The sequence below is a fragment of the Brachyistius frenatus genome, unplaced genomic scaffold (genome assembly GCF_029030835.1).
Source record: "Brachyistius frenatus isolate BFR_SWC_R1_liver_20210118 unplaced genomic scaffold, ASM2903083v1 Contig_43, whole genome shotgun sequence".
NCBI classification, from domain to species: domain Eukaryota; kingdom Metazoa; phylum Chordata; class Actinopteri; family Embiotocidae; genus Brachyistius; species Brachyistius frenatus.
Window position 1 is genome coordinate 3,307,501 of NW_027210642.1, and position 21,164 is coordinate 3,328,664.

Sequence of the window (21,164 nt, forward strand, 5' to 3'; positions counted from 1 at the left end):
TTTTCTTCTTGCGGAGGCACGACGACACGTATCTCTCCAGCTCGCGCAGGGTGGAAGGCTTCAGCGTCTCAAAGTCAATCTCGATCTCATCGGGGTTGGAGTTTTTGAGTGACGGCTCCCTGGACTGGATAATATGCACCACGCGGCCCAGCTTGTCACCAGGAAGCTTGTTGATGTCCAAGCTTAGCTGCCTCTTCTCCTCGTACGTCATAGGCTTGCACTTTTCTCCTGGAACCGATGAGCCGGTGGCCGCCGGGTCGTCCTCCAGGCTGGGGACCGGCGGCAGGATGGAGGGATGATTGCTTTTCATCGCCTCCTTTTTACTACCGGGGCAAAACACAAAAGTGTAACTTAGCAATATGCGTCACCAGCTGACGTCTATTTATTCAGTAACCTTCTAATAATGCTACTCAAAGTGTTTTACCAGTGAAAACGGAGACATATTAACAATTACAGGTGAAGAAGATTTAAGACTCAAAACTAATTTCTAAACATACATAAAACTGTGTCCACTTCAAGTCAATGATCACCTATGTTAAAAAAAAAAAAAAAAAGAAAAAAGATGGCCGAGCCTCTCAGAACTAACTGTCAACAAAATGCATAAAAGCATGACAAAGAAGTGGAATCCTAAATCGAGTGAGGGGATTAATGGATTGTTCCTAGCAAGCTGGTGGCTAACATCGAGGTTTTGCTTCGCTGCCTGGAGAAAGCTGAATACCCACCTGGGTTTCTTCTTGGGAACAATATCTTTGTTGTTATTGTTACTGGTCTTGATCTTCTTGGACAGCTGTGCAACAGGTGTAGCATCCTGGATCTCATCCACATGGCTACTCATGCCTCCTTTCTTCTTATGCTTCTCTTTTTTCTTCTCTTTCTTTTCCTTCTCTTTCCTCTTTGGTTTGCTGGCTTGCGGTTGGGACAGGGCAGCCAGCTGCTCGTGGACAGCTTTCAACTGCGTGAAAGAGATTAGACCAGATCTCAACAAAGGTGTACGACGGCTGGACGACCACTTTACCGCCGCCTCGAGTCTTTGTCCGATCACTCACCTGCTCCTGGAGCTCGGCCAACCTCAGGGCCCTCTCCTCCTCCGAGTCGTCTGTTGAAGACTCGGACTCGGAGGACGAGTCACTGGAGCTGTCCGAGGACGAGGCGACGTGGGCCAAGGGGGGCTGAGGCTTAACGGGGGCGGGATGGTGAAGTGTAGGAGCTGGGGCAGACACCAGGGGCTTGTTCTCCGGCTCGTCGGGCATCTTGGCGAAGCGCATCTCAAAGACATCCTTTAAAACCCCCAAAACGGAAAAGCTCTCAAAATTTTGGAACGCAGCAGAACGTATTCAAAATACAATGACAAATATTACGACAGAAATCTGAAGGACGTGACGGACTGACAATGTTGAAAACGGGGCCAAAACAATTATTTAATGCGGTTGACAAAATTAAAAACGTAAAAGTTTATAGTGGAAAAACATCAAATTAAGTTTGTATAAAAACTGAAACCCGTATAAAACTTTTAATAAAAATACCCATAAGCATTTTCAAGCAAATGTTGCATTAAATGGATCAAAAATAGATTTTTCTTTCAAGTTTAAACTAAACTAAAAAAAAAAACAACAGCTGCCCAAATTCTTGTTCATCAAAAGCTTCAAGATTTATAAAACTGCACCTTCCTGACACATTTTGTTGTATACTAAAGGAACACTGATGGCAGGTGGTTCTCACGCCTGTACCTGTAGTTTGCGGGCCATAGCTACCACCTCGTGGTCAGGTGGATTATATTTGTAGCAGTTGGAAAACATTAATCGTACGTCAGCGGCAAACTCCTGCGGTTCCCGGTATTGCCTGTTCTCCAGCTTGACCTGTCAAACACACCGAGGATTTGAATTACTCGCCATGCCACAAATAGAGCTACTTCAAAACGGTGGTGTTTTTTTTTTTTTTTTTCAACACACCTTGATGGTGCTGAGGTCCATCGGATGTTTGATGATGTCGTGATAATCGTGAAGTCCCAGAGTATCCACGTCAACGGGCTTGTAGAATGGCCAGGCGTAAGCAGCGTGTTTCTTGGACAGCATCTCTCTGACCAGACTGGCGCAGTATCCCAGCTGATCCTGCGGTTTGGGGCTAAGTCCTCCGCTCGGCCCGCTCAGTCCCATCCCCATGCCCATCCCCATGCCCATCCCCATCCCCATCCCCATGCCCATGCCCATCCCCATCCCCATGCCTATGTGATGCTGAGAGTCTGGAGCGTCTTTCTTGATCAGTTTCGTTGGCCGGGTACTCTCTCGCCTGGGTAGCGTCTTCCCAGACTTGGACTCGGCCGGCGAAGACTCACTCAGTTGGTCGTTTGCTGTGGGCGTGGTCGTGTCTGCTTTCCTTTTTTGGCTCTTTCTTTGCTGCATGGGAGTAAATGTGAAGAAAGCAGAGAAATGGAGGGGGGGGGGGAAATAAAGGGAAATAAGTGCGATTATAGTGGGATGTCAAAACATCCGTCTGATCCAGAAATCCAGTTCTGTCTGATGCTCCCAAACGTGGTGCAAAAATGTCTCCCGTGTCAATCGTACTCACTTTGGTCATGGTTATAGAGGTCTGCATCATGGGGGCAGTGCTCTGGATGGATGCTGGGGGAAGAGAGGTCTGAGCAAGGGGAGGCACAGAAGTCATGATAGGGACTTGAGGAGCGCAGTCCGATTGGCCCAGGGAGTAGGGAGCTCCGAGCTGTGGCGCGTGGCTCGGTAACGTCGGGGGCACGTGGGATGGCAGGGCCTGCATCAAAGGCTGGGGAGGTAGTGAAGGCGGGCCCTGCACTGGTCCTCGAGTCTGCGGTGCTGCCGAGAGGTTCGACAGGCCGCGCGTTGTAGGAGTTGTGGACAGAGGATCGATGATGGCCCCCGGTTTCAAGTTCAGACCTTGACGAGAGAACAAGACACTTGGATAAATGTCGTTTCTTAAAGAGGCCAGCTCTGAGAAAACGTGTTAAGGCTCACAGATAAGCCGCGTACCTCCATCCCTCCGGCCCCGACCACGTCCCTTTCCTGTCATGACAACAATCTCGGTTTCTTCCTGAGGCATTTCTGTAACCTTTTGGAGGAAAACCTTTTCTAGAGCCTCGGCCATTAAGACTATGTCATCTCCAGGCTGCAAAGGAGGACAAACACTGTTAGCATATCAGAATCTTTGACATCATATGGCAGCAAAGGCTCCAGTGTACGACTATGTTACCTTATTGTATATGTAGCAGTTGGTAAACATCGTGTTGAAGTCTTGGATACATTCTTGGGCGTTCAAGTAGTAACTGTTCTCAAGCCTTTTCTTGATTGTTCCCATGTCCATAGGAATTTTGATTATTGTGTAGTAGTCCTGAAACGGTTGCACAAAAAACATGTCAACAAGAAACCCTCAGAATGGAAACTTTTCAGTTCCATCGTATAATCAGGAAGCTGCTGCAATATGATGCTTTCCCACTGCAAGGCACCAGGTACTTTTCTGGATTTCATTTTCCACTGCAGGGAGAACCTTATCAACGTGGCTATACGAAATATGTAGCTCTATGATTAAGTTCAAATATGGTTCAATACACAGGTTGTTTTTTTTTCCTGTTTATTTGATTCCAACGCTTATGAGCGGGACATGATAACAAAGAATGTCCGTGAGTTGAGCAAACTCTGCGTGGCCTGAACCAAAAACGTCCAAAGAGAGGTCTGTCAATGGTGCAGATTGAAATGAAAATATTCAACTCGGGCCACATTCAAAGATGCATTCACAGTGTATCATGTCTGTGTATGTTGTTTTGTGTGAGAACAAATGCTGCCATCTGACCTCTGAAGGGAGGAACGGGAGAAATCGCAGACGATGTCGGACGCATATAAACATATGCTTAGGAATCATGTAAATGAGCGGGGTGACCTAGTTGTTTTGTATACATTAATATATCATCACAAGTTAACATGTAGTTCTTATGTAAGTGTACAGTTGTGATGTGCTGATGCGGGAGGCGACTTGTGTGAGCTGCTTAAAGTGTCCACACCGTTTCATCGTACACAGCAAGTACTCACAGGCAGGTTAAGTTTGACTGCGTCCACCGGTGCGTGAAAAGGCCAGGCAAACTGGTGCTTCCACAGGGATTTCACCACCACTTTGAGCAGGTACTGAAGCTGATTGGTCTGGCGCTTTTGCCTCTCGAGGTTGACGTACTCTGGGGGGTGGGGATTGCCCGCTTGCTGGGCCTGCCCCTGGCTGCTGCTGCTGCTGCCCGACATCTGCGCGGTGTCCAGGCCGTCCCCCATTCTGACAGGGTAGGCCGTGGGCTCGGGCCCCGGAGTGGGAGCGGGAGCTGGAGCTGGAGCAGGGGCAGGGGCAGGGGTAGTGGTGTTGGCAGGACACCAGTTCAGTCTTGGCCCCGGCACAGACTCCACTGACAGAGCACCACTGATCCCATTGCACTCCTCGCTGGACTCTCTGGAGACACACACACAAAAAAAAAAGAAAGAAAAAGAAAAGAAAAAGAGAATAGAGTCATTAGCGTGACTTTACAGCGCTTTCAATAAAACGGAACTTGATTTTTTTTTTTTCGTTACACGGTCGTTAACGACATTTTATTAGAGTTCATTATCGTCACCAGTGCATAGTTTAGTTAGACCTATGATACGTCCCGCCTTTACAATTTGCCAAGAGTTTGACTCGTGTGAGTCAGTTTCTCCTGGCAGACCATGTCCCTGCTTCATTAATAAGTTAAGGGGGAGGGTCTGTCAATTACTCCCACATTTGTTTGATTGATTAAAAAAAATTAACAAAGCACTCAAGGTCTTTCGAACTTCCTCTCAGCTTACTAATGCAGATTTTAATTCAAAATATCGGGCAGGAAAGAAAACTGTGTGCTATAATGAGAATAACGTAATAATGTAATTCCATTTAAAAAAAAAAAATCTCTCAATCACATGTAGCAGATTATGACTTAAGTTATAAATGGTTGATACAATTTTATGGCTGATGAGCAAAATGTCAACTCGTTCAAAAATAACACCAGATCTGCACTGTTTTCAGAGGAGCTCAGATGTTGTTTAGTTTTGTGTGTGTGTGTGTGTGTGTGTGTGTGTGTGTGTGTGTGTGTGTGTGTGTGTGTGTGTGTGTGTGTGTGTGTGTGTGTTTAGTGAATCTTTGTCCTCCCACTCCGTCAGGACCTGGGAGTGTGGGGGGAAGTTGGTGTCATCTGGCAGCTGAGAGACATTGTGTTCCACCACCAGCTCAGTCCTACATAATGTCCTCTCCAAGGCAGTCAGGGACATCACATTCAAACACACACACACACACACAAAGGATGTTAAGACAACAACAAGGCCGAATAATAATCTAGAAATACTGGACTACGAATGGACGGACAAGAAAATGTTCTGGGGAAAAGAACACTAATTCATCCAGCTGTATGTTCAAGCTCCTGTCAGAAAGACTCGGTCCCCGTCTCACATCCTGCGATCCACTCGTTTGCTTTAAAAACAGACAAACACACACCACTGTATAGATCTGTGTCTAATCTCGTTCTTGATGAGTCACTTTCTGAGAACAGGGAAGCAGTTTGCACACCACATGATCGCTGCCTTGGCCTCCCCGAGGCACTGAAACACAGAAGAGACTCTGACTAACCGGCCAATATGTTGAATGACCGCATGTGAAAAGAAAGAGCACTGATTTAAATCTGATGTTTTCTTTACGGCTGGAAAACAAAAGACCTCGCAAGCAAGACTAAAATACACAAGTGCCAAATTTGTGTCGACATAAGGCATGAATTGTGTACATCAAATCTGTGGCTCATGTCAAGCTTAATACTGTTAAACCAAAAAATAATAATAATAATAATAATAACACATTTAAAACTATTTTAATTAACTGGCTTTATTCTTAAGACTTTCAGTCTCTGATTGACTCAACTTTAGGCAATTCTACAATTACCGGAACAGAAACATTTCTGACTGCCATTCAGTTTCAGTATTATCCAAAGTGTGAGAAGTTCTTGATGGGTGGGGGTGGAATTTGGAAATAAATGGCAAAACATTAGTGCTGGGATGTTCTGCCCTCTCACTGTAGTCAGAAATGCATGAGTAGGCATATATGGGAACGTTGCAGGAGCTCTTATTTCAACAGAAGCTGATGAAATTCGAGTTAATCAATACGTCTTTGACACAGTCTTAAAGAGGGCTATTGCTCTAGTTTACCCTGTGGCTGTACGGGTGTACACGGCTTCATGTCCACTGCATTTGTTTCAGAGGCTGCATTGGACAAAATCAGCTACATTCATTTGCGCAGAAGATGTTTTAGGTTCCCAACAGCCTTCACTGTCAGATCTATGGCAACTGATCACTGGTTGTCAAAGACATGAAGACAGAAAGCAACTCCAAATGTCTGGCCGTCTCACCACGGATGTCATTTTCAGAAACACTTGAGCGGCTGTAAGAAAAACCCTCTCGTAGGAAACAAACTAGCGCTGCCGAGAAGCACGTAGATTGAGCTGCGCTACAAAATGCCAAATATCCTTTAAAAAAAAAATGGGGCCCTATTACTTTTTATTCACCGTTTTTATTATTTTTATTATTTTTTAACTGCTGTAATCTTTAAGTCTTGCTAAGTATTTCTGTGTGTGTTGTTATCTTTCTCCGTGAGGCACTTTTGTCTGCATCTTTATATAAAAGGTAAATAAATATAGTTGAGTTGAATCACAAGACAATCTTTGGTACATTCTTTTGAGTGGGTTCTTGAAACGTTAAAAAATGTGACACAAAGGCTGTGCCAAAAAAACAACAAAAAAAAAAACCTGTCCTTGATGAATGTTTTGGAGATAAAGCACACTTTTGTTGAGCATAAAGGCAACACAAAAATAGTTGACCTAGCCAAACTAGAACGACAACATTTGAGAGGGACGTCTGGGTGAGATGAGCTCAGATAAACTGTCCTCACTGCCGACATGACGAGCTTCGCAATCAGAACTGTAGAAGGGGGGTGATGAGAGTCCATCAATAGAGTATTTTTTTTTTTTTTTTTCCACGGGAAGACAGGATGCTGCGATGGGGGGAGGGGGAGGGGGGATGTTATCCAGTTCAAGGATTGCCGTCTCAAATACTTGGAAAGAGCAAGCAACTCAATCTGGCACAACCAAATTATCCCAAAAAGAAAACTACATTAACTATTAGACATCTACTACAAACACTCAAAACAAGACTTCAGTGCTGTGCAGACTACCTGAGCACTGGAGCCCAACAGGGACTGGGAAAGACATTGATCGTGTACGGACTCGGTGACTACAGCCGGGCATGTATATGTTGTTGTTCGCAATCGTTTCATTTCATTTTACTTGATGCATACGTATACATGTTATTTTAATCCATTTCTTTTATTTCTCTGACGTTACGGTGTTGTCCTTGAAGCTTTAATAATATTGTTCACCTGACATTCATTCCAACAAAGCATATTAAATAGAGTTAAATTCAAAACTGGCTTCACGTAGGCAGAAGGTGGATATCTATCGGTCTATCTTTCACAGAAAACAGAGAAAAGCACAAAGTAGTTTCCCAGCCTCAAAGGAGGAAGTTTGTCTGTGAGAAAAATGTGAAGGGTAGCACTGACATTGCTAATGATGATGATGATAACAATGACGCATATATCTAACTTCCTCTAACAATAGCAACACATGAACATCAGTCATATTGGACCCGTAATAATTTATTTCACAAACTATTTATGCTGCAGGTCATTTTTCTGAGCGTGTCGATTAGGGTTCAAATATACACAAGGGAGCGTGCTGGGGGCGGGGCTGGGTGGTTTCACTTCAAATCAATATCAAGTTCACAATGGACCTCAGTCCGGCCTCCGATTGCACCCACATGTCAAACACATCAGCCCTCAGAGCGGGCCGTCGGGAACGCATCGCTTAAATGAAGGTGGTTGGGAACACTGCTGAGCGGTGCTTTTGAATGCCGTACCCGTCTCGCAAGGACGTCGGTGGACATGGACGGGGGGGAGGGAGGGGGGACGGGACGAGACTGTGTAACGCACGAGAGTAACATTTTGAGCATTTTCACTGGTTAAGCATTTGGTGAAAAATAAATAAGAGAGGATTACTTGACCTTTTTTGCTACTTCAGGAAAACAAACCTTAAATACTTTTTTTAAATTTTTTTTTTTTTTATTGAAGTTGCTTACCAAATTCAATAGTTTTAGCATATGAGTAGTGTTAGCAAACACCTGTGTATTTGGCTGCTCGGTCTAAAAAGAAGACAGCTCCGGAGGATCAAGGTAAGGCTGACTGTTCCTGTGAGAATGTTAATTGATTGAAATCAACGACAGGAGGAAGATTTTGTCGTTTTAAAAGTCCTAATGTTGATTTATCCATTTGTTCGATTAGCTCAGCCCTAATTGGGGGTTAAAAGAATGAACTTAAATGCTCTGTCCAAACACCGCTGTAAGCGACTTAAAAAAACGACTTCTATTTAGTGCTATTCCCGAGCTACATTGGAATTTTATCGTCGACAGACAGACAGTCTGTTACGAGGATATCATCAGAAAAAGCAGCCACCATATGAGCCTTCCTCATATAGCGTCTCATCATATATACGCACACAAGTGCTGCCAGGTGGTCTTGAACAGCTCATTAACATCAGCAACAAGTCCACTCACAGTGACAGTCACTGACATTACAGCACTGTAACTGTAGCAGTGACGAGTGGAAACAAACTTGTCCTAACACAGAGACAGACGCAATGAACGCAGAAACAAGAACGACATCTGGAGTACAAGCAGGCAGTATATTTAATAAGGCCTGATGCTTCTCAATATTCTCTCACACACGCACACGACTGAAGATATCAAAGCTTGGCTGCAGCTCATTAAGTTTGTGATCGGATCTCTTTATTTTAAACGTTTTTATTTCTATTTTGTCTATATGATATTTATGTATCCGCCTTTCATGCTCGTTTGTGAGACAAAATGAAGGTGCAAGACATTCCCTTACTGCCTGTCCATGCAAACAAGAGTCAGCTTTTAGCCGTCAGGCTACACACTTCAGTCACCTTGCAACCTGTACACTTCATGAGGACCACGGGTTACTACAACAATAGATTCTTGATGTACGTATATGTATGGCCGTCCATTATGATGATACGCAAAAAGATTTGTTGTCTACTAACCCATCATGGTTGTGTCTACATTGTATTTAAAATCCAAATATTGTTACACACCAGTGGTGACAGAGTTAGAGGCGACGGACTCTGACCTCTTGCTGTTTATCTGCATTGGAGGTGTACACTGCACCATTTGGCTGCTTTTTGTTTTGTTTTTAATGCTTTTAAATTTGACCAAAACATGAAGTACACAGCCCGCATTATTGCTTTCTGTCACACCTAGTTCTGTCGGTTCATCTAGGCATAGCCTCTGGCACGTCTCACACTTTAAGTGCATTATGTTGTAATGTTATGTAAGGACAGTCTACTGCAGGTGTAAATGTCATCCAAGTCCTTTCACCCAAACAGTCCCAGGGAGCAACAAGCCTCGTCTCAAGGGCTTTAAGAGCTCATAGCTCATTCACTGCACATTTGTTTGCATCCCAAGATTCATTGAGGAATATGTATGACAGGTGCAACCAACCAACAGGTCACAAACCAAAACACTGCATCAACTAGACCAAAACACTGCATCAACTAGACCAAAACACTGCATCAACTAGACCAAAACACTGCATCAACTAGATCAAAACACTGCATCAACTAGATCAAAACACTGCATCAACTAGACCAAAACACTGCATCAACTAGATCAAAACACTGCATCAACTAGACCAAAACACTGCATCAACTAGATCAAAACACTGCATCAACTAGACCAAAACACTGCATCAACTAGACCAAAACACTGCATCAACTAGATCAAAACACTGCATCAACTAGATCAAAACACTGCATCAACTAGACCAAAACACTGCATCAACTAGACCAAAACACTGCATCAACTAGATCAAAACACTGCATCAACTAGACCAAAACACTGCATCAACTAGATCAAAACACTGCATCAACTAGACCAAAACACTGCATCAACTAGACCAAAACACTGCATCAACTAGACCAAAACACTGCATCAACTAGATCAAAACACTGCATCAACTAGATCAAAACACTGCATCAACTAGATCAAAACACTGCATCAACTAGACCAAAACACTGCATCAACTAGACCAAAACACTGCATCAACTAGACCAAAACACTGCATCAACTAGACCAAAACACAACAAACGTGGACAAGGTTGAAGATATGGTTACGTGTTCTTTGGTATTTAAAATACTATAAGTGATGTTGAGACGATCTGAGCTTGTTTCTTGTGGCTCCCTTTATGTTTTAGAGACCAACTATAATTAACTTTTTACCGAGCAAAGTGAAGTTTCCGTTTAAGCCTCTTGTTTGAGTGACATTCACATTTCCAGGGAGAAAATGAAACCGTCCAAGACCGAAGAAGGCAAATCAGGTCAGGAACGCAACCGGGCGGGCTTTCTATGACATTTGCGGGGTTGTGCACCGTGAATTCATCCCCCCAGCGTTAGACCGTCAACACTGAGCTCTACTGTGATGTTCTGCAGCAACCGAGGGAAAAACATTTCAGTGCAAACAACCTGAACTGACATGACGGCACCTACTCACAACAAGTTGAAAACACAAGTTTCTCTCGCCCACAACAAGATGGCCATCGATACCCACCAACCCTACACACTGGATTTGGCTCCTGTGACTTTAGTTCCTAAAACATATGATACAAAATTCGATGAGCGCTCTGCTCACACAAACATGTGCAAATATTATTACAGGTTTGTAAGCATTATCTTAATATGCGTTTTCATTGGAATCTTGAGGGATTCTTGACGTTGATGCCAAGACTGTCATCATATTCATCTAGTCTGTATGATAAATGGGTATAAACCAGCCTCATTGACAGCCCTGGTGTAACAGCAATGTTGGCATGTGAGACTAATCAATTCTTGCGACCCCCCTCCCCACCACCACCACCACCACCACCTCCACCTCCCCACCCCTGTCCGCTTCCTGCCGCTGCGTGGCCAGCATCTCGCTCTCAGCTCTGGAACAACAGTTGATCTTTGACCTGGACATACATCACTGCAATCTGCTGTGGAATGCTTTCTGGGGAGGAAGTGGTTCTAGTTACTGGGGGTGTTGGGTGCACATCTCACACCAGGAGATCTGGCCCTATGTGTGCAGCCTTCACAGCGACTGTCCTACATGAAAGGGGGGGAGGAAAACACAATAGCAAGACGTCTGACGTCTGAAAGTAAGCTATTAATCATTGGTGTGTGGGGGAGTTGGGGGTGGATTTCAGGCAAAAATGTGGGCCTGCAGATTCCACTTCAGGCCCCCACTAAGTGTTAGAATGATGGCCGATGTTTGACCTGAAAGCAAATACATAAATAATTAATGGACCTACAGTGATAAGGCTACTACTACCACTCCCTGCCTATTCACCCTTTCACACCTTCAGCCCTTCTCTAAGGAGCACCACCCTTAATGCTAATGCCAAATACTCAGCAAGGTTTTGATGCCTGTAACTTACGGAAAAAGGAAAGAAGCGACACGGGTAAGAAACAGCAGTAGCTCCAGTTAAAGAGATCATTTGTGAGAAAGATCGAGAGCTGTTTTTTCCTCCACTGTTGATTCAAACGTGCAAAAAGCAACAGCTCCACCAAAAATGAGGGAATCAGTCAGCAACAGACCCTAACCTATGACCCAATGGCGTCTGAAGTCCAGCTGTCGACTCAGCATGTTAAAGTTCGTCTGTCATGCTCTCCAATAAAGCCAGTAATCGGCCTAGAATGACGTTTAATCATTTGAAATTGTCCGTCATTTGTGAGTAATAACATGCTGTCTGAACAGCAATGTGACGGCATTACATGGTTAATTTAATGACAAAAATAAGTGCTCATTACATTTTTTTTGCTCAAATATGCACTTGTGCTGCTGAAGAACAGGCAACTGCAATAGAAAGTTTTAATATTTTGTTTTTATACTGCATGTAGTTGATGAGGTTTTAATCATTAATTATCAGTGATGATCTGTTTAAAGACGAAGCTTATAATTACCAAGAGAGTGTAGCAGCTACTCTTACTTGGCCTTGTAATAATAATAAATAATTAATGGACCTACAGTGATAAGGCTACTACTACCACTCCCTGCCTATTCACCCTTTCACACCTTCAGCCCTTCTCTAAGGAGCACCACCCTTAATGCTAATGCCAAATACTCAGCAAGGTTTTGATGCCTGTAACTTACGGAAAAAGGAAAGAAGCGACACGGGTGTGTGCGATTGGTCCTTTGCTACCTTATTTGAGTACCTCTGAAACAGGGCATTAAGAAAAACAAATGTTGCCAATGTTTCCATGGTAACACTCAAAGACACTTCTTGGCCAGTCTTTTTTTATCCCCGATGGCTCCAAATCCTAAATTTGGATACTTACCAATTCAATAGTAACCTGCGCTACTTCAGTTTCTCGACTAACGCAGAAGAAACACCGCTTGGTTTTTGTTTATATCAGTCAGTTTTTTTTTTTTTTTAAGTTTTTTTTTTAAAAACAGAAATAACTAAATCTCATAAGATTTTTTGTTTTGTTTCCACTAATTTACTGAAACGTCCCAACCTTAAAGTTTTCCTAGTGCTGATTACAAGCGCATACTATGAGTCAGAGGATGAGCACACAAACTGATTCAAATAGACTAACCATGAGTCAGGCACATAACAGGAAAAGGCAAGAATCGTGTCGGCTCTTTCAAGTTAAACGTCCAGCTGGTTGGGATAAGCAAGCCAAACCCTGCCAGGAATCAGGAGACATTTCTATGACTGCCCCCCCACCCCCCACCCCCACACACACAACCCCACTCTTCCTCTGGAGTCCCCCTCCCCTGCCTCCCCATCCCCCCTTTCTCACCAGGAGGTAGGTTCATGGCTTCTGGCTTAAATCTGGATAACAATACTATTCTCAACACAACCCTGAAGGCATACTTGTCCAAACTGGATTGTGATGCTGGACAGTGTAAAACTAGAGACAGTTGTAACCACATCGTAATCCCAAAAAGCGTAACTCCAGGCTGTCCTTATTTTTTGTTTTTTCCTTCCTTCGCCTTTTAACCATGTATTTAAATTGATAATATGTTGGAGGAGAATCTACCTCACCAGATAACATTACCTTTTCACAGAAACTGAATGAGCAATCTTTTCCAGGAGGGCATCCAGTTTTTGAAAATCCAGCAAATCATTTGACTTGGCATGCATTTTGTAATCCATTTATGAACTCCACTGAACAGGAACAGCAACCAAAAAAAACCGAGAGAAGCTCGCGAAAAAAATTACACAGTTGTTGGTTGTTGTTTTTTTTTCCTTTTCTCTCATCCAAATCACCAACGGGATTTATTCTCCAGGCTCCAGTATGTATCCTAAAATCCCACAGAGCACGGTGAGTAATCCTTAGTGTAGTCCAAGCAGAGTTTTGAGGGCAGCCGTTCCAGGAAAAAGGCCCCGGCCTGGAAACAGTGGGTCCAGGCAGGGAGGAAAGGGCTGTTGGAAACCTCCAGCCGGCAGACTGTGTTAGCTGTGTGAACCGGTCCTCTCTCTACCCCATCCCCCTCTCAGCAGTACAACGGCCCAGTTGCCACAGGCTCTTCGCTCCATTGTGTAGTCCTCTCCAGGGCCTCCCCAACTTAAATGGACACAAGCAGCAGAGAGAGGTGTACAAGGAAGGAGAGGGGAACAGCGAGAGAGGGGAGAGGGTGCCGAAGGGATCCTGGAGGAGCACTTTATTCCTCCACCTCTCGCTCTCTCACCCTCTCTCTCTAGCACAGGCAGACCAGCATGCAGTTACTCAACAGTAAAAATGGCTCTGCTGCTTCCTCATTCAGCAAGCCTCAGCCCACACACCCCTCCCTCGCTCTCTCTCCTATGCGCTTGCTCACTCCACCCATCGTCCCCTCCCCTCCTTCCCCATCAATAGCTTGAGGTCCTTTTTCTCTCTTCTCTCTCACTCACTGTTACACCTTTAACACCCCACCCCCTTCCTGTCTTTTTCTCCCAGTCCATTTCATCATACCCCACCCCCACTCTTCCCTTTGGAGTAATCTTGTGTATTCCTTCCCCCCACCAAATTGAGGGCTCCCTTATCTGTACTCCGTCCTCTCCTCATCTAACACTCACATTCATATTGTGGTTGGACTTCAATACAAAAAAACAAAACAAAAAAAAGCTGCTTCTTTTTTCTTTCTTTTTTTTTTTATATCTGTAAACTGTTGGGGAGAAAACATCTGACATTGGGCCAGATCTATAAAACTGTTGTCTGTAGTCCTACATACAACTAAATCACATTTAATTTAAAAAGAGAATTTGATTAGGGTTACCAAAGTAATGGCTCCATCAAAACTTATTGGAAAACACAGAATTATTCCCACTATGATCACAGGGTTATGCAATTTGTTGGAAGGCAAATTACATTTTTCCTCAGTCAAATTTTGAACTCGTATTGTGAAACCCACATGAGAAAGAATAAAAGATAGCACGTGTGTGGCCACATGACTTCTGAAGGATAAAATATTCATAAAAAACATTCAACCTTGTAAAAAAAAACACAAAACATGAATTACTGCGAGCCATGCACTAACAACTTGCATGAAGACAGGAGCTGCACCGTGTCCGGGTCAAGAGTGCAGGTAAACACATGGTTCATCGGAGTGTGGACTATACCACAGGGTCGTGTAACAGCTGGGGACTTGAAGGAAAACGAAACTGATCTCGGGAGTGTCACAGAGAGTGTGACAGAAGGAGTGCCCCAAAAAAAAAAAAAAAAAAAGTGAGACCACCCAGCGTGCCTTCCTATAGCAGAGAAGCCTCCAATAATCGTGCTCATGACAGGAGAGTGACCACGCTACTTTGGCGGCAGGAAGTACAGAACTCTTTTAATCAGATGAACTGGATTACGGTAAGGCTTTACGGTCTAGACACATTTAACTTCGGATATGTCTGTGGCCGTAGGTTAAGAGTTCAGTTCAGGTCAGGTCTAAGAAAGAGATGTGGGGTAACAATCAAGTTCAATACAAAATTGATGGTAAATACTCTTGTCATAAAATATGCCCAGTGCTCATAAAAGGGCCGAGAGGAACAATGATCTTTCTGTGCAATGACGGAAGAATCAGGCAACATATGTGGGCAAAGCTGCCGGGCAGCGATAACAACTGAAGATACCATCTTGAGAGACAGATGTGACGTACAGATACGCTGTTTACTCTCCACTGATCCTCCAACCCGCACGACAATGCTGCCTCTTAACCCCCGGTAAAGTACTCTAGGCTTTTAACCTGCTGTTCACCACTCGCTTGCATGAGCGTGAACAAATCCCTGGGAAAGTGAAAGGCAACTGTATGCTGGTGAGAGGACATTCCTGACCTTTCCTAACTTTGTGTTACTCCTTCAATCGTAAAATAATGCATCAAGAGTGTTTTGACTTTCCGCCAGATCATATCTGTATACCTAATTTCCACTACCACGGGGCGAGCTGACCGCTGCCCTCGCACTTCTCAATCGATCCTCATGTGCATCGCAAACAGGCCCACGCACTTTCAAAATTGGTCAAGAGGTCAAAACGCCGCGGGTGATGTCCGTTTTCCCAAATGAAATGCGCGGTGCAGCAGCCAGACACCGGTGGTGTCCGCACGGTCCCGCACAGACCCTCTTCCCCGTCCACGTGCCATATGCACCATTCCCAGAGACAATACGGCAGCTGCTAGAGTGACAAAGCTCCAACCTACAGCAATTCAGAGAAGGCCAAAACGATGGCCCCGTCACTAGAAGGGTGGGTAGGTGGGTGGGGGGTGATAGCGAGAGGAAGAGGGTGTGTGGGGGGGGGGTGAAGCAGAGGAGAGGATTGCATTCAGACTGGGGGTTGGGTCAGAAGAAGAAGCAGCAGTGCACACACTCTGCAAGGAAGTCTGGGAGTGCTTCCATTAATCATCAGAGTACCGGAGCAGCCGAAACCTACAGGGACCAGGAGTGGAGAAAACAGGGAACAGGCAATTTGCCAACTTGACAAAGTGTAGCATGCGCTTGTGTACGTTCAGTTATGTTTTAGCAAAATCAACAGAAAAATAAAGACGGTAAAAGAAGTGCGTAGACGTAATAACCCAAATACCGCTGTAGTAAAATGTTGCTTTTTACAGACAGAAAACTTAACATTCAAACAACCTACATTAAGCATTTTTGACATCTTGTCTTAACGATTGCAGGCCCGCATATTGCTTAATTTATTGCCAAACACAATTGTCTTCTGAGAAAGTGAGGGAATATGTCATTCCAGTTTAAAGCAACACCAATATTATAGATGAAGTTTTTTTTTTTTTTTTTCTAGGAATGCTACTCAGCCTTTAAAATCAGTTGTAGAATATCTTCTATAGCTACGGGGGATCTGTCTGAAGTTTGAAAACAATAACCCAGATAATATAATCAAGTAAGCTAAATGACGTCGTCAGGGTTATCTCCTCTTAGCACAGACACTTAGGATAAAACAAAGGGTGGACACTTAAAAGGCAAGGAGGGTCTAAAGAAAGAAACCTTGACCTACTATTCCTGGTTTCTGTGGTTTATAGTTGACCATTTATTTTCAATCAGTCTTTCCATCTTTATGGTGCTGCAAACTAAAACATTGGACTTCCCCTTTGAAAAATCTTCACACTTTGTATTTTAGATATGATTAATGATTTTACTTCCAAAGCACATCTGCGCCATGTTCCTGCATAGTGACCCTTCATAATGTTAAATGTTTTGAATAGCACTGTAGATTCAGTACATTTTTTTTTTGAAATTTTCAAATTATGCTCAAATTAAACAGACAGCGTCCGGGCTGGCCTGAAAGGCATTTTATACAATAGCCTATACAGTCTAGTCGGTGCTATAATAAATATGTTAATAATAGTAATAACGTATCAAATAACGATGTGAAAGCTCCCCTCCGGTTTATAGTGGTTAATGTAGCTGTACGAGCCACAGCTTTACAGATTCGGTTCCCTCTCTCCGCGTTCTCATAGTGTTGTTTACAGCCACAGTAAGACATCGTTTTCTGGGAGGAAACTCAAAAAACCCTCTGCAGACTACCTGCTCAGTGCCAAAAACAAAAGGAAAAAAAAAAAAAAAAAACGAGAAAATACCAAATATTTACTTCAGCAGTTGGCGGAGACCAGAAATAGAGCTAAAAGAAAAGGAATATTGAACTTACATCCACCAGGTGGACACACAAACAAAGCCATTATTGCTGGACGTGTAAATAACAACTGTTTGCTCACAAATTTGCCATATCAACTTAAAAGTGATGGTCACTGAAATGTTTGCAAATTGTGAGGCAAACGGTCTTTACTGACCAATCTATCATCTTTAATGCACAATCATTCACCAACATCATTTGATGATGTTGGGCCAAACCACATACGCAGTTTTGTCAGAAAACAAGTAAAGCAGAGAAATTTCATTCCCTAGTCCAGATTTAAAGGACCTCCAGATATTAAGTCAGCACATTTCTTCAGCTGATATCTAAACCCTGCTTCACAAGACACGCTGTCTTATAGGCAGCCTTGACACTGCTGACCTAATATAGGGACAACTGAATGTATATGGGTGTAATATATTTGTCAAGCTGCTCTGCGATCATTCATCAATACACACAAGTGGGTGCCGCCTTCTGAGAAATCTGAGGACAAGAGGGTAAAGCTGCTCCCATAACTGCTTCCAATAAAATAGCCTATGAAAATAGGTATAAAGGAAAATGTCTGGAAGTATGGCTCCGTAAGGTTTTGATTAAATTGACAATGTATGACAGATGCTGTTAATTGTGACATTGATTTATGTCAAAATAAATTGCTCTGCAAAATTATTGAAGTTGACCTCTGAAATTGACTATTAGTTAAGAGCTTACAATTGTAAGTATTTGAGAATATTTACTGACATTTAAGTCTTGATGGATCTTGCAAGCAGAACATCAAGACTTGAAAAAAAAATTTACGCATCGGCTAAAAAAAAAAAGAAAGAGAAATATTGACACCCGACAAGAAAATATAGCCAATTTCGGCTCTTACATCCCAGCATAGCACAGTCTGATAAGGACATGCTGTTTTAATGTGACTGAAGAGTGATAAATGAAGCCCATACACTCTCACTCAGTGTAATACATTTTGTTTGCTCGCTCATTTGTTCTCAGACCACACTCTCCTTTTCATTCAGGGGTCATTCACAACTAGGCCAAGGATGGTGTTACCATGACAACAAAACCAGAGAGAACAGCACCAAAAAAAAAAAAAAAAAAAAAAGGAATATAAATTTAAAAAAAATAAATAAGAAAGGAACAAGAAGTGCGAGAAAAGCATGTTCAGCTCCGGGAATATATTTTTTTGATACACCACCGCCTGCCTTGACCGAATCTTTACTTTCAAACTTGTGGTGCACTTGATCAATCTCAGCAAGGTAAATTCATTTAGAGTAATGTGATTTATAGCTCAGCCCCCCCCCCGTGAGCTTATTTGAGCGATTGCCGCACACCTCATGCCCTTCGCCCCAATTCAAGCCTTTATTTACACACGCGCAAGTTTAAACAGCGAGATGACCCTTTTAACCAGTAATAAGTTAATCACAGAGCTCATCCGTGGCTTTGATTTACTCAGTTCTGACACAATATCACTTCAAAAAATATGGCGAAGAAAAGGCCTAGGTAGCCAGTAAACATAAAGGTATGTATCTTTGAACTGCCTCAGTATTTGAGCACCTTTAGGCAAAGAAACATGTCCAAATACGCATGTGACTGCGGGTAAGCTCGTGTCTGCCGTAAGATAAACTTTATGTTGTTACACGCCGGACTTTCAGCTGCTGCAGCAATTGTAAATTTTGCACAAAAATTAAAAAAAAAAAATCATCACATAAGTCTTGATTCAATCACCTGTAAAGCAGGGGGATTTCTATGCAGGAGGGAAACAGGAGGGACAGTATGATAAGTAACGGGCCTCCTCTGCATGAGTAATTTTTTGTGTTGTTTTTTTTTTTTTTTTGCTGAAGACACCGGTCGGTTGAATGCCACTGCTTTGTGTCTACAATACAGTCACATCAGTGACATAAGCACCACAGGCACACACACACACACACACACACACACACACACATCTGTCTTGGGACGGGGACCGTTCCCAGATGTGTTGAATAAAAGGGATAAATAGCTAAAGTAATGACCACCGTCGAGGAGCCAAGATCCTAACGTTAGGCCACAGGGCATGGATAATTTCTGGGTTCCGTAATGGACGTCAGTGCCATGCACAGCGGAGCGGAAAGCAGACGAAGGAGGCATTTTGTTTGCGAGAGCACAGCAACAAGCTTCGGAAAACGAACACCAGACTTCTAATTATTGTTTTCATTTTATTTTTGTTGTTGTTGTTGTTGTTGTTGTGTTATCTACTCGATTGACTTTGCGTTCTCGGCAGATAGCCTCGGTCTGAGTGTGCGCCATCATCGCCGTGACGGCGTCACCGTCTTCCCACAAACACAAGACGAGTCGCCGAGCGAACTTAGCAAATAGATGCCGCCGCCGACAACGGCGGCCGTCGCGCCGTCGTTTCGATGGGGCTATTTTGTGGCGTAAATCCGGGGCACGACAGCGGGTGACACCGGGCACGGGACGTCAGATAAGACAGACACACACACACACACAACGTAGGTGCGCGTTGTTGTGTCTTTCGATAAGACAAAACTGCCTACTAGCTTTGAGCTAGCAGGCCGCCGTGCAGGAGGACGGTCTCAGTGGGCGCCGGGGGCATCGGTGCTATACCTCTTAAGCCCCCTTTTTTCCCCTCTCTCTCTCTCCCCTCCTTCCCCCCCTCCCCCTCCCCCTCTACACCGATGTTACCGTGTCTCTTGCAGTTTTACCCGGTTCAGCTTACTTGAGACAACATGACCGGCGGAACAATCGTTGAAACAACGGCGTTTACCTGGTGTTATAATCAGGTTGCCAGGGCGCGCGGGATCTTTCTCTCCGAGGATCCTGAACACCTCTCGTTGTCGGTGACGTCACACGTAGGTCTTCGGGTTGAGGACGTAAACAGCGTGTCACGGACTGTAAAACTCAGCAGCGACCGTGGAGAAATTGTACAGCAAACTACAGATAAGGGGGATTTTTTTTTATTTTATTTATTTAAAAAAAAAAAAAACTCTAATTTAATTTCTACAGCAAAGATACAGCTCAGAGGAGTCCGTTGAACCACCACGGGTTTTTTTTTTTAAAATAAAGCTGAAAAACGCTGCTCTGAATTGTCACAGAACGGACTCAATTTTAGTCATATCAACTCGTCATTATTGTGTGTGTGTGTGTGTGTGTGTGTGTGTGTGTGTGTGTGTGTGTGTGTGTGTGTGTGTGTGTGTGTGTGTGTGTGTGTGTGTGTGTGTGTGTGTGTGTGTGTGTGTGTGTGTGTGTGTGTGTGTGTGTGTGTGTGTCATTTACTTAATTAATAGTACTGACAAAATACAAGTTACATGTCTGCATTCAAAACAATACTGAAGTAAAAGGAGTACTGAAAAATACAAGTTACATTTCTGCATTCAAAACCTTACTTGAGTAAAAGTATGTGAATATAATCCGCAAAATGTACTTAAAGCATCAAAAGTGTGAGTCCACACTGTGCAGTAAATGCTCCCTTTGCTTGTAATTATAGCCAATGTTAACTAAAAGGCACAGAGAGAATGGCCGAACTAGACAAAATCAATGGTCTGGAGCCCCTTAGTGGACAACCGCGGTTCAAATTCCTTTATTTAAACCCAAGTGCGATCCAAAAGTAAGCTTCAGATTTTAAATTTAGATTTGATGTTATCGAGAGGCAAAAAAATGTATACAAAATGCCACATGTTTTGTCCATTTTTTAACTGTTGTTAAAAAATATTTACTTTTGACAAACGTTGACGCATGCGTCATGGCTTTCAGGTGATTGGACCGGAGAAAAGCGGAAGTACAATCACTTCGAACGGCAACAGCTCCAACAAACCTGCAGGGGCAGCAAAGTGCAGCAAGACATCTTGGTCCGCCAGATACACAAAAAGAAGAAGAGGAAACCCGGAAGTAGTCTGA

The 21,164-nt window shown here is 43.5% G+C and overlaps 1 protein-coding gene across 1 annotated transcript in view; it reads right to left on the minus strand.

Moving 5' to 3' along the window:
* Positions 1–13,904, minus strand: part of brd4 (bromodomain containing 4) — a 21,705-nt gene extending 7,801 nt beyond the window's left edge. The window contains exons 1-10 of the mRNA XM_069703018.1: positions 13,224–13,904; positions 4,053–4,455; positions 3,220–3,357; positions 3,000–3,135; positions 2,566–2,906; positions 1,950–2,393; positions 1,728–1,856; positions 1,047–1,277; positions 723–952; positions 1–323 (exon numbers count right to left, since the gene is read on the minus strand). The exon at positions 1–323 is cut by the window's left edge and continues 9 nt beyond it. Coding sequence (XP_069559119.1) covers positions 1–323; positions 723–952; positions 1,047–1,277; positions 1,728–1,856; positions 1,950–2,393; positions 2,566–2,906; positions 3,000–3,135; positions 3,220–3,357; positions 4,053–4,455; positions 13,224–13,321 — 2,473 coding nt within the window. The 5' untranslated portion in view covers positions 13,322–13,904. The remainder of the gene's footprint in view (positions 324–722; positions 953–1,046; positions 1,278–1,727; positions 1,857–1,949; positions 2,394–2,565; positions 2,907–2,999; positions 3,136–3,219; positions 3,358–4,052; positions 4,456–13,223) is intronic.
* Between the last annotated feature and the right edge of the window lie 7,260 nt (positions 13,905–21,164).